The sequence below is a fragment of the Rutidosis leptorrhynchoides genome, chromosome 2 (genome assembly GCF_046630445.1).
Source record: "Rutidosis leptorrhynchoides isolate AG116_Rl617_1_P2 chromosome 2, CSIRO_AGI_Rlap_v1, whole genome shotgun sequence".
NCBI classification, from domain to species: domain Eukaryota; kingdom Viridiplantae; phylum Streptophyta; class Magnoliopsida; order Asterales; family Asteraceae; genus Rutidosis; species Rutidosis leptorrhynchoides.
The window spans coordinates 480,848,587-480,863,203 of NC_092334.1; the positions used below are offsets into that span (position 1 = coordinate 480,848,587).

At 36.9% G+C, this 14,617-nt stretch overlaps 1 protein-coding gene across 1 annotated transcript; it reads right to left on the reverse strand.

Annotated features, from left to right (window-relative positions):
* Positions 1–10,070: 10,070 nt before the first annotated feature.
* On the reverse strand, positions 10,071–13,797 carry LOC139889431 (uncharacterized). The gene is made up of 7 exons (XM_071872385.1): positions 13,045–13,797; positions 12,756–12,927; positions 12,392–12,479; positions 10,956–12,032; positions 10,730–10,751; positions 10,550–10,630; positions 10,071–10,457 (listed from the first exon to the last, which is right to left on the reverse strand). The coding sequence occupies exons 1-7, from the start codon at positions 13,795–13,797 to the stop codon at positions 10,071–10,073; spliced, it is 2,580 nt and encodes an 859-aa protein (XP_071728486.1).
* Positions 13,798–14,617: the final 820 nt, after the last annotated feature.

The following is a 14,617-nucleotide window of genomic DNA, read 5'->3' on the forward strand; positions in this document are numbered from 1 at the left end:
CAACAACAATAATCGCAACAATTATCCCAACAATCGCAACATCAATCGTAACTACAACAAACGGCCTAACAACAACAACAACAACAACAACAACAACAACAACAACAGCAACTATAACAATTATCCCAACAACAATAATAACCGCAACAACAACAACAATCAGAAGCAGCTATGCCAAAGGTGTGAAAAGTATCACTCGGGGTTCTGCACCAAATTTTGCAACAAGTGTAAAAGAAATGGTCATAGCGCGGCGAAGTGTGAGGTCTACGGACCAGGGGTTAATAGAACGAAAGGAACAAATGGTGTCGGAACGAGTAATAGCGGAGCAAGTAGTGTCGGAGCAAGTTATGCCAATGTAGTTTGTTATAAATGTGGAAAACCGGGCCACATTATTAGAAATTGCCCGAACCAGGAGAACACGAATGGACAAGGCCGCGGAAGAGTTTTCAATATTAATGCGGCAGAGGCACAGGAAGACCCGGAGCTTGTTACGGGTACGTTTCTTATTGACAATAAATCTGCTTACGTTTTATTTGATTCGGGTGCGGATAGAAGCTATATGAGTAGAGATTTTTGTGCTAAATTAAGTTGTCCATTGACGCCTTTGGATAGTAAATTTTTACTCGAATTAGCAAATGGTAAATTAATTTCAGCAGATAATATATGTCGGAATCGAGAAATTAAACTGGTTAGCGAAACATTTAAGATTGACTTGATACCAGTAGAGTTAGGGAGTTTTGATGTGATAATCGGTATGGACTGGTTGAAAGAAGTGAAAGCAGAGATTGTTTGTTACAAAAATGCAATTCGCATTATACGAGAAAAAGGAAAACCCTTAATGGTGTACGGAGAAAAGGGCAACACGAAGCTACATCTTATTAGTAATTTGAAGGCACAAAAACTAATAAAAAAAGGTTGCTATGCTGTTCTAGCACACGTCGAGAAAGTACAAACTGAAGAAAAGAGCATCAATGATGTTCCCGTCGCAAAAGAATTTCCTGATGTATTTTCGAAAGAATTACCGGGATTACCCCCACATCGATCCGTTGAATTTCAAATAGATCTTGTACCAGGAGCTGTACCAATAGCTCGTGCTCCTTACAGACTCGCACCCAGCGAGATGAAAGAACTGCAAAGCCAATTACAAGAACTTTTAGAGCGTGGTTTCATTCGACCAAGCACATCACCGTGGGGAGCTCCTGTTTTGTTTGTCAAGAAGAAGGATGGTACATTCAGGTTGTGTATCGACTACCGAGAGTTGAACAAACTTACCATCAAGAACCGATACCCACTACCGAGAATCGACGACTTATTTGATCAACTACAAGGCTCGTCTGTTTATTCAAAGATTGACTTACGTTCCGGGTATCATCAAATGCGGGTGAAAGAAGATGATATTCCAAAGACTGCTTTCAGAACACGTTACGGTCATTACGAGTTTATGGTCATGCCGTTTGGTTTAACTAATGCACCAGCTGTGTTCATGGACCTTATGAACCGAGTGTGTGGACCATACCTTGACAAGTTTGTCATTGTTTTCATTGATGACATACTTATTTACTCAAAGAATGACCAAGAACACGGTGAACATTTGAGAAAGGTGTTAGAAGTATTGAGGAAGGAAGAATTGTACGCTAAGTTTTCAAAGTGTGCATTTTGGTTGGAAGAAGTTCAATTCCTCGGTCACATAGTGAACAAAGAAGGTATTAAGGTGGATCCAGCAAAGATAGAAACTGTTGAAAAGTGGGAAACCCCGAAAACTCCGAAACACATACGCCAGTTTTTAGGACTAGCTGGTTACTACAGAAGGTTCATCCAAGACTTTTCCAGAATAGCAAAACCCTTGACTGCATTAACGCATAAAGGGAAGAAATTTGAATGGAAGGATGAACAAGAGAAAGCGTTTCAGTTATTGAAGAAAAAGCTAACTACGGCACCTATATTATCATTGCCTGAAGGGAATGATGATTTTGTGATTTATTGTGACGCATCAAAGCAAGGTCTCGGTTGTGTATTAATGCAACGAACGAAGGTGATTGCTTATGCGTCTAGACAATTGAAGATTCACGAGCAAAATTATACGACGCATGATTTGGAATTAGGCGCGGTTGTTTTTGCATTAAAGACTTGGAGGCACTACTTATATGGGGTCAAAAGTATTATATATACCGACCACAAAAGTCTTCAACACATATTTAATCAGAAACAACTGAATATGAGGCAGCGTAGGTGGATTGAATTGTTGAATGATTACGACTTTGAGATTCGTTACCACCCGGAGAAGGCAAATGTGGTAGCCGATGCCTTGAGCAGGAAGGACAGAGAACCCATTCGAGTAAAATCTATGAATATAATGATTCATAATAACATTACTACTCAAATAAAGGAGGCACAACAAGGAGTTTTAAAAGAGGGAAATTTAAAGGATGAAATACCCAAAGGATCGGAGAAGAATCTTAATATTCGGGAAGACGGAACCCGGTATAGGGCTGAAAGGATTTGGGTACCAAAATTTGGAGATATGAGAGAAATGGTACTTAGAGAAGCTCATAAAACCAGATACTCAATACATCCTGGAACGGGGAAGATGTACAAGGATCTCAAGAAACATTTTTGGTGGCCGGGTATGAAATCCGATGTTGCTAAATACGTAGGAGAATGTTTGACGTGTTCTAAGGTCAAAGCTGAGCATCAGAAACCATCAGGTCTACTTCAACAACCCAAAATCCCAGAATGGAAATGGGAAAACATTACCATGGATTTCATCACTAAATTGCCAAGGACTGCAAGTGGTTTTGATACTATTTGGGTAATAGTTGATCGTCTCACCAAATCCGCACACTTCCTACCAATAAGAGAAGATGACAAGATGGAGAAGTTAGCACGACTGTATTTGAAGGAATTCGTCTCCAGACATGGAATACCAATCTCTATTATCTCTGATAGGGATGGCAGATTTATTTCAAGATTCTGGCAGACATTACAGCAAGCATTAGGAACTCGTCTAGACATGAGTACTGCCTATCATCCACAAACTGATGGGCAGAGCGAAAGGACGATACAAACGCTTGAAGACATGCTACGAGCATGTGTTATTGATTTCGGAAACAGTTGGGATCGACATCTACCGTTAGCAGAATTTTCCTACAACAACAGCTACCATTCAAGCATTGAGATGGCGCCGTTTGAAGCACTTTATGGTAGAAAGTGCAGGTCTCCAATTTGTTGGAGTGAAGTGGGGGATAGACAGATTACGGGTCCGGAGATTATACAAGAAACTACCGAGAAGATCATCCAAATTCAACAACGGTTGAAAACCGCCCAAAGTCGACAAAAGAGCTACGCTGACATTAAAAGAAAAGATATAGAATTTGAAATTGGAGAGATGGTCATGCTTAAAGTTGCACCTTGGAAAGGCGTTGTTCGATTTGGTAAACGAGGGAAATTAAATCCAAGGTATATTGGACCATTCAAGATTATTGATCGTGTCGGACCAGTAGCTTACCGACTTGAGTTACCTCAACAACTCGCGGCTGTACATAACACTTTTCACTTCTCGAATTTGAAGAAATGTTTTGCTAAAGAAGATCTCACTATTCCGTTAGATGAAATCCAAATCAACGAAAAACTTCAATTCATCGAAGAACCCGTCGAAATAATGGATCGTGAGGTTAAAAGACTTAAGCAAAACAAGATACCAATTGTTAAGGTTCGATGGAATGCTCGTAGAGGACCCGAGTTCACCTGGGAGCGTGAAGATCAGATGAAGAAGAAATACCCGCATCTATTTCCAGAAGATTCGTCAACACCTTCAACAGCTTAAAATTTCGGGACGAAATTTATTTAACGGGCAGGTACTGTAGTGACCCGAACTTTTCCATGTTTATATATATTAATTGAGATTGATATTTACATGATTAAATTTTTCCAACATGTTAAGCAATCAAACTTGTTAAGACTTGATTAATTGAAATATGTTTCATATAGACAATTGACCACCCAAGTTGACCGGTGATTCACGAACGTTAAAACTTGTAAAAACTATACGATGACATATATATGGTTATATATATAGTTAACATGTTTTTATTATAAGTATGTATCTCATTAGGTATTTTAACAATGAGTTATATACATAAAAATGAGACTATTAATTTAAGAAACTCGAAAACGATATATATAACGATTATCGTTATAACAACGTCTTACTAGGTACATATGAATCATATTAAGATATTGATACACTTGGTTAATTATGTTAAATGATAAGTAAATATGTTATTAAGTGTATTAACAATGAAATACATATGTAAAAATAAGACTACTAACTTAATGATTTCGAAACGAGACATATATGTAACGATTATCGTTGTAACGACATTTAACTGTATATACATCATACTAAGATATATTATATATCATAATATCATGATAATATAACAATTTAACATCTCATTTGTTATAATAAACAATGGGTTAACAACATTCAACAAGATCGTTAACCTAAAGGTTTCAAAACAACATTTACATGTAACGACTAACGATGACTTAACGACTCAGTTAAAATGTATATACATGTAGTGTTTTAATATGTATTCATACACTTTTGAAAGACTTCAAGACACTTATCAAACTATTTCTACTTAACAAAAATGCTTACAATTACATCCTCGTTCAGTTTCATCAACAATTCTACTCGTATGCACCCGTATTCGTACTCGTACAATACACAGCTTTTAGATGTATGTACTATTGGTATATACACTTCAATGATCAGCTCTTAGCAGCCCATGTGAGTCACCTAATACATGTGGGAACCATCATTTGGCAACTAGCATGAAATATCTCATAAAATTACAAAAATATGAGTAATCATTCATGACTTATTTACATGAAAACAAAATTACATATCCTTTATATCTAATCCATACACCAACGACCAAAAACACCTACAAACACTTTCATTCTTCAATTTTCTTCATCTAATTGATCTCTCTCAAGTTCTATCTTCAAGTTCTAAGTGTTCTTCATATATTCTACAAGTTCTAGTTACATAAAAGCAAGAATACTTTCAAGTTTGCTAGCTCACTTCCAATCTTGTAAGGTGATCATCCAATCTCAAGAAATCTTTGTTTCTTACAGTAGGTTATCATTCTAATACAAGGTAATAATCACATTCAAACTTTGGTTCAATTTCTATAACTATAACAATCTTATTTCAAGTGATGATCTTACTTGAACTTGTTTTCGTGTCATGATTCTGCTTCAAGAACTTCGAGCCATCCAAGGATCCGTTGAAGCTAGATCCATTTTTCTCTTTTCCAGTAGGTTTATCCAAGGAACTTAAGGTAGTAATGATGTTCATAACATCATTCGATTCATACATATAAAGCTATCTTATTCGAAGGTTTAAACTTGTAATCACTAGAACATAGTTTAGTTAATTCTAAACTTGTTCGCAAACAAAAGTTAATCCTTCTAACTTGACTTTTAAAATCAACTAAACACATGTTCTATATCTATATGATATGCTAACTTAATGATTTAAAACCTGGAAACACGAAAAACACCGTAAAACCGGATTTACGCCGTCGTAGTAACACCGCGGGCTGTTTTGGGTTAGTTAATTAAAAACTATGATAAACTTTGATTTAAAAGTTGTTATTCTGAGAAAATGATTTTTATTATGAACATGAAACTATATCCAAAAATTATGGTTAAACTCAAAGTGGAAGTATGTTTTCTAAAATGGTCATCTAGACGTCGTTCTTTCGACTGAAATGACTACCTTTACAAAAATGACTTGTAACTTATTTTTTCGACTATAAACCTATACTTTTTCTGTTTAGATTCATAAAATAGAGTTCAATATGAAACCATAGCAATTTGATTCACTCAAAACGGATTTAAAATGAAGAAGTTATGGGTAAAACAAGATTGGATAATTTTTCTCATTTTAGCTACGTGAAAATTGGTAACAAATCTATTCCAACCATAACTTAATCAACTTGTATTGTATATTATGTAATCTTGAGATACCATAGACACGTATACAATTTTTCGACCTATCATGTCGACACATCTATATATATTTCGGAACAACCATAGACACTCTATATGTGAATGTTGGAGTTAGCTATACAGGGTTGAGGTTGATTCCAAAATATGTATAGTTTGAGTTGTGATCAATACTGAGATACGTATACACTGGGTCGTGGATTGATTCAAGATAATATTTATCGATTTATTTCTGTATATCTAACTGTGGACAACTAGTTGTAGGTTACTAACGAGGACAGCTGACTTAATAAACTTAAAACATCAAAATATATTAAAAGTGTTGTAAATATATTTTGAACATACTTTGATATATATGTATATATTGTTATAGGTTCGTGAATCAACCAGTGGCCAAGTCTTACTTCTCGACGAAGTAAAAATCTGTGAAAGTGAGTTATAGTCCCACTTTTAAAATCTAATATTTTTGGGATGAGAATACATGCAGGTTTTATAAATGATTTACAAAATAGACACAAGTACGTGAAACTACATTCTATGGTTGAATTATCGAAATCGAATATGCCCCTTTTTATTAAGTCTGGTAATCTAAGAATTAGGGAACAGACACCCTAATTGACGCGAATCCTAAAGATAGATCTATTGGGCCTAACAAACCCCATCCAAAGTACCGGATGCTTTAGTACTTCAAAATTTATATCATATCCGAAGGGTGTCCCGGAATGATGGGGATATTCTTAAATATGCATCTTGTTAATGTCGGTTACCAGGTGTTCACCATATGAATGATTTTTATCTCTATGTATGGGATGTGTATTGAAATATGAAATCTTGTGGTCTATTATTATGATTTGATATATATAGGTTAAACCTATAACTCACCAACATTTTTGTTGACGTTTTAAGCATGTTTATTCTCAGGTGATTATTAAGAGCTTCCGCTGTTGCATACTTAAATAAGGACGAGATTTGGAGTCCATGCTTGTATGATATTGTGTAAAAACTGCATTCAAGAAACTTATTTTGTTGTAACATATTTGTATTGTAAACCATTATGTAATGGTCGTGTGTAAACAGGATATTTTAGATTATCATTATTTGATAATCTACGTAAAGCTTTTTAAACCTTTATTGATGAAATAAAGGTTATGGTTTGTTTTAAAAATGAATGCAGTCTTTGAAAAACGTCTCATATAGAGGTCAAAACCTCGCAACGAAATCAATTAATATGTAACGTTTTTAATCAATAAGAACGGGACATTTCATATAGTCCTCAAAGTTTTCTGTATAGCTTGTAAATAGCTTCGTGGACTTCGGATCTCTTTGTATCATTTTGTTCGCGATCAATCCTATATCAAGTTATTACTTAATTAAGGATTGAGTGCAATGATAAAGATGGAGGATGGGATGTTTGATGATTATTTTGGGCCCTGATGATCGTCTTTCACTTTTTCAATCGAGTGATCAACCACTCCGACCCGGTCTTGATTGTTAATTAGCATGATTCACCTTAACTCAATGTATAAATTCTTTGGGCGAAGTCACAAGTGAAAATCACAAAGATCTAGGCAAAATGGCAGAGAATCAACAACCTATAAATGAGAGGCCAAGCTCCCTATTTATAGTATTCGAAATATCCGCGGTCTTCGGTTTGCTTAACTATCCGCGGAAACTTAGTAGAATAAACCGCAGTCTTTTACTAATGCAGAAGCTGAACCGCTATACTTATTTTCAGCGAATATTCCATACCTTTTGATTATAGTTCGCGTAACTTCTGCTTTTATCCTTTAACAAATAAAATATACATATACAATACTATGTATATGATCAAGTCCCCCCATTTTATTATGACACATCTTGCGAAGTAAATGTGTCATGATAAACTCTAAAAATTCGCAGTTATCGTAACCATTACCCGCATTAAGACATTTTCGCTTTACCTTTGTTACCGTTACAACAAAAAAGTTACCGTTTTTATCCGTTGTCTAAAATATTATCGTTGGAGTTATCACAATGGTTAATTAACACAATCAATTGCCACTCTTACTTCCCCTATATATATCGTGATCCAAAATCACAAATTTCCCACTTGCCTCTTCTGAAATATTTCGCAATTAATCAAATTCTCGATTAACCTTTACAATTTTCTTCTTTACTCGCAACTTTCCTCCAATCAAAAATGAAAATCGACGAGGTTGATAGCAAGGTTAACCCAAAGGCACTAATTACTAAGTTATTAACAAGTCCGGACTCCAAATCAACGGCATCCTCTGGACAAAAAATCAAGCAGGAAAAGCAATCAATTCCTATCATTGATTTGACATCCAAATCTCCGTCATCTAAGTCGAGCTCCACCAAACGACCATACCAGATGCAGCCAGCATCACAGAGCAAAAAAAACAAGCAACACGATACCGCCCTTTACAATAATCCGATCACATCGGATTATGAAGGGGAGCAGCAGGCTGGTATGTCACAAACATTATGTTATGCTTACGATATTTGCGATGCTTTTATTCCACGCATTAATTAATTGCATTGTTTTGCAGGGGATTCGCCTTTCAATCCTGTTTTTCTCAGCCCACATATTGCTGAGCAAATTACCGAGTTATTCCGTACTCCACCCGATTCTTACGGTGTGAGAATCGATGGTTTATCGGGATATACCGATGCTTCTTCTGCAGCAGCACTAGATCAGCGCCAACAAATGAAGTTGGCAATCCCAGGCGAACTTCGCCGTGAATTTTCAAAGCTTTCTGCGCTTGTTGCGCACAACAGCTTTGTTCAGAATTTTTACATGTGCTTTAATTCGGCATATGATGTGATATGCCGTCAAGAACAATTCTTTAACGTCTTGAGGCTGAGCAGATAAAGTATAACACTGAGAAGGTTAAAGCTGAAAACAGTGAAAAGCGCTATGTTAACCTCTCTTACGAACTCACCGCAGCAAAAACCGCGGTGGATGACTTAAAACTGCAGGTTTCTTCTGCAGCTGAAAAAGAAAATAGCCTCCAGGCCACTATTAATTCATTAACGGAGGAGGTTACGAAACTTACTACAAAGCGAGACAACGCTCTAGCTGCCTCAGCTTCTGCAAAGCTTGAATTTACCCAACTTCGCCAACATTTGCCGGAGTTCGCCAAAAACGTCCTTAATTCTCATCCCGTTTCTGCTCAATTTTCAACTTACGCTGCCGCTCTACGATTGCGCGAAAGAGTGGAATTTTTAGATGAAATTGCTCCTTACTGCACCATACCAAATCCACTACCATCCGCGATGGAAGACCGCGTATGCTCGCTCGCAGATGCTCGAGATGCATTTGCTACTGCGAAGGAAAACATTGCGGATATTCCAATCCCAAAAAGTAACTGCGATAAGTCAGCGGGATGATGTTACTGTCAAGGACATCATTGAACTTGATTTATCAAAACCATGATAATATTGTAACATTTAGCACGCAGCTATCTCTGCGGAATTATTAATAAAATTTTCATATTTCCATATATATTTGCAAGTACTTTTTATTTATATAGCGCTTTCGTTAATAATATTCATAACACGGACTTGTCCTTTGCAATTTCCAACTTTTATTATTCTGCACATAATAAGTATGTACTTTTGCGAAACAATCTGTATGCGTGTATATTTATACGTTATGAATCTTATAAGTCCGCCAAAGCGATCCTTAGGCAATCAATTAGCATTGCGAAGCATCTAAATATTGGCAAAATCAAACACTTAGGATTTTAAGTTCCTTTCGCAATAGTTATTTTCTGTAAAAGTGAGCAATTTCATCACTTTGCTATTTTAACATTGCGAAACACCTCATCATTATGAAACAAAATACAAAATATTTCATAAACTTTTGGCATTTCACAAATAAACGCTTTGCATATTCTTACAAGTGTCAACTTTTGAAATTCCTACAAGTGTGATCAAGACTTGCAAAAATTAAAAATAAGAACACATAGAAAGAATATCAACTATAGGCCTTGCAACTAATTTCGCACTTTATACCTATACATTTTGGCCTTATCATTAATTTTGCAGAATTAAGCATAGTATCGCTTTAATAAAGCGGCATGCCATGCATTAGGTAAAGTTCGCCCTTCTACATCTGCGAGCTTATATGAACCTGCTGCATTAATTGCCACAACTTGATAAGGACCCTCCCAATTAGGTCCTAATTTTCCAAGCTTTTCTGCTCTACTTGCATCGTTATTTTGCAGTACCCACTCGCCTATATCGAAAGATAAAGCACGCACCCTTTTATTATAATATTTGGCGATTTGTTGTTTATTATTTGCTTCTCTGACAGCAGCTATTAACCTTCGCTCTTTGATGAAATTCAAATTTTCGCCCAATGCATTATCGTTTGCTTCTTTCTCGAAGTTAGCAACTCTATGCGTTGGCACAAGAATTTCTGCGGGTATTACTGCCTCAGAGCCATATACCAAACTAAAAGGTGTTTCCTCTGTGCTTTTCTTGAAAGTAGTGCGATGTGCCCACAACACATTGGGAATTCATCTACCCAACTAGTTCGCTTTTTGCATAACCTCTTTTTAATACCGCTTACAATATCGCGGTTAGTTGCTTCGCATAAGCCATTAGCCTGTGGATGTGTCACTGATGTAAACTTTTGTATTATATTTAAATCAGTGCACCATGTCTTAAAAGGATCTTTCGCTATTTGTGCGCCATTATCACTAACCAACTCACGCGGAATACCAAATCTGCAAACAATGTATTCCCATACAAAATTTCGCACTTGCACACCAGTGATAGTGCGAACCGCCTTAGCTTCAACCCATTTTATAAAATAGTCAATTGCCATAATCAGAAACTTGACATTGCCAGGTCCTGCGGGAAATGGCCCTACAATGTCAATAGCCCACTTGTGAAATGGCCATGGCGAATTAACAGGAATCATATCATGCCTTGGCATCCGATTCTGCGGAGCATGTCTTTGACAGCTTTTACAACGCTTAACAATCTTTGCAACATCGCGATATAGGGATGGCCAAAAGTAACCCATCCGCATAATTTTTGCCGCAATAGTTTTATAACCTGAATGTAGTGCACAAGAACCGTTATGCACTTCATCAACTATCATTTCAGCTTCAATTGGGCCCACACATCGCATCATTGGATCGCAGTATGATTTGCGATACAAAATATCATTTTGAATGATATACATTGGTGCTCGCTCTCTTACTAAGCGAGCTTCGCGTTTATCACTTAGCAAAATATCACTACGAATGTATTGCAGGATTAGTTCCATCCAATTTGGCTGTTCTTCTTCAACAGACGCAACTATTAAGTCGTTATCTATTGACTTGCTTGGCAACTCCTCAACCCAAACTTGTTTTTGAAAGTGCGAAAACGTTAGAGCGGCCAACTTACTCAAAGCATCCGCCTTCTTATTTTGACTTCTCGGCACTTGCGCGAGTTCAAAATGCTCAAACCGCTCTGCCAATTCTTTCAATAACTGAAAATATTTCTGCATTGAAGAATCATGTGCTTCGAAAGAGCCATTAAACTGATTTGCTACTAATTGTGAATCTATAAATGCCCGCAACTTAGTGATATTCATTTTTCGCACAATATTTAAACCAGCAAGTAACGCTTCATATTCTGCTTCATTATTTGTCACATCAAAATTAAAACGCAATACGTATGTATGCTCTTCACCACCTGGGCTTGCCAAAACCAAACCCGCACCTGCGCCCTCTGCACATGAAGCTCCATCAGTAAACAAATACCAAGTTTCGCCGACTACCGGTTTAAACGATGTTCGCTCATTAATCACCTCCAACTCCCCAGTCATTTCAGCGAGATAATCCGCCAAAACCTGACCCTTTACAGCGCTGCACGGAAGGTAAGAAATTTGATAAGCACCTAACTCTACTGCCCATAACGCGAGTCTACCAGATATCTCTGGTTTTGTTAAGACTTGCTTGACCGGCATATTAGTTAACACGTGCACTGGATTCCCTTGAAAATATCTTCTTAGCCTTCACGATGTTAATATGAGCGCATACACAAACTTCTCAATCGGTGCATAGTTTATTTCACTTCCTGTAAGAGCTTTACTGATAAAATACACAGGTTATTTTGTATTTTATCCCTTTCCACAATTAAAACTGAGCCAAAAGCTTCATTTGCTACTGATATATAAAGGTAAAGAATTTTGCCATCAATTGGCGCTGTTAACGTAGGCAAAGTTTTCAACAACTTCTTCATTTCTTGAAACGCAGTTTCTGCTTCGCTTGTCCAAACAAAGCTTTTTTGTTTCAAGCAGCCTTTTAAGGTTTTGAAAAACGGCAATTGTCTTTCAGCGGCTTTAGACAAGAAACGCGTTTATGCGGCTAACTTTCCCGTTAGACTTTGCACTTCCTTAACCGTTTTTGGTGCTGTCATATTTTCAATAGCCGCAATTTTCTTTGGATTAGCTTGAATACCTTGTTCTGTAACAAGATATCCCAAAAACTTTCCCTCAGTTTCGCCAAAACTACACTTTAGCGGATTAAGCTTCATGTTTATCCTTCGCAATGTGTCAAATGTTTAGCGCATATCTTCAATGATTCGCTCTTGTGTTGTGCTTTTGATTACTAAATCATCTACATAAGCCTCAAGATTACGCCCAATTTGTTTTTCGAACGCGGTGTCAATCAAACGTTGATACGTCGTACCCGCATTGATTAAACCAAAAGGCATCATTATATAGGAAAATATGCCTTTGCCCGTATGAAAAGCGGTTTTATCTGCATCTTCTTTAGCCATTGGGATCTGATGATAACCCCTTGCCACATCCAAAAAACATTTATATAGAAAAACATGCAAAGATTCTACTTTCAAATCAATTTCTGGAAGTGGATAGTTATCCTTAGGGCACGCTTTATTTAAATCCTTGAAATCAATACACATTCTCCATGAACCATCAGGCTTTTTCACCAAAACTGGGTTCGCAATCCATGATTAGTATTGAACTTCGCGTAAAATTCCAACTCTCACTAATTTTGTTACCTCTTCGCATAGGCACTTCACGCTATCTGGGGCCATGCCTCTACGCTTCTGCACTACAGGTTTTAAAGCTGGATTTACATTAAGTCTGTGTTCCGTAATATGACGCGGAATACCAGTTATATCATTTTCACACCAAGCAAAAACATCCATATACTGCACAAGTAACTGCACAATTTGCATCCTAGTATCCACACTAACATTGCATCCCACTTTAATTTTTTGCTCGGGATATGCAGGATTAATCATTACCATGTTGTCCGCGGCATCAACGGTTTCTTGCCCTACACTTTTTACATTAACAGCCACACAGATGGGCAAGATGCTCATTGAACTTATTGTCGCGACACCTTTATGTGTTGCGAATTTAATCATGCCATGAATTGTAGATGGGACAATTCCAAATTTACCTAAGGCAGTTCTGCCTAACAACATGTCATAGCGAGATGAGGTTCGTATAACATAGAAATCTAGCAACGCTCGGTGCACTAAACCATCATCATTTTCATCAACAAGCTCAACATCTAAGGGCAAAATGCCCATAGGCAATGAGGATTCTCCCGCAAAATCGGTTAGCGAAGCTGCGGTTGGTTGTAAAGTTGCTCTAATACTCTCCGACAGTTGAATAAAACATTGTTCATAAACAATATCAACGCTACTGCCATAATCAATATGAACTTTCATGATTGAGATTCCAGTTTCTGCGATTTTGCACGATACTACTATCGGCATTTCAGAGAAATCATCACTTTGCATTTTTGGAAAACTAATTGGCGCGAACTGCTAATTTTGATACATTCTTGCCGACTTTCGCTTTCTTCCCCTTTTTTGGGCATTTGCTTGCACAGCGACAGCAATACCACTATCAATTCCGATATTGCTCATTATTTCAATTAATCAAGCAATTTACCGCCGATTATAAACGCATTCGCCTGCAAATCATCACAACAAAAACACGATTGAAATTAAACCGAGGAATTAATCGTTTGATAGCACAAAACAAAAAAAATTCAGGTTTAATTCTTAAAACGTGTCCCACGGATGGCGCCAATTGATCAATCCTATATCAAGTTATTACTTAATTAAGGATTGAGTGCAATGATAAAGATGGAGGATGGGATGTTTGATGATTATTTTGGGCCCTGATGATCGTCTTTCACTTTTTCAATCGAGTGATCAACCACCCCGACCCGGTCTTGATTGTTAATTAGCATGATTCACCTTAACTCAATGTAGAAATTCCTTGGGCGAAGTCACAAGTGAAAATCACAAAGGTCTAGGCAAAATGGCAGAGAATCAACAACCTATAAATGAGAGGTCAAGCTCCCTATTTACAGTATTCGAAATATCTGCGGTATGCGGCTTGCTTAACTATCCACGGAAACTTAACGGAATAAACCGCAGTCTTTTACTAATGCAGAAACATAACCGCTATACTTATTTTCAGCGAATATTCCATACCTTTTGATTATAGTTCGCGTAACTTCTGCTTTTATCCCTTAACAAATAAAATATACATATACAATACTATGTATATGATCAGTTCTTATATAATATATTTGCTTGCTTTTAAAAA

Coding starts and splice junctions, on each gene's coding strand:
- LOC139889431 (XM_071872385.1), bottom strand. CDS start 13,797: ATGCAAAGTGATGATTTCTCTGAAATGCCGATAGTAGTATCGTGCAAA. Junction 12,928..13,044: donor TGAAGTGCCTATGCGAAGAG/GTAACAAAATTA, acceptor ATTGATTTCAAG/GATTTAAATAAAGCGTGCCC. Junction 10,631..10,729: donor TTGGTATTCCGCGTGAGTTG/GTTAGTGATAAT, acceptor ACACATCCACAG/GCTAATGGCTTATGCGAAGC.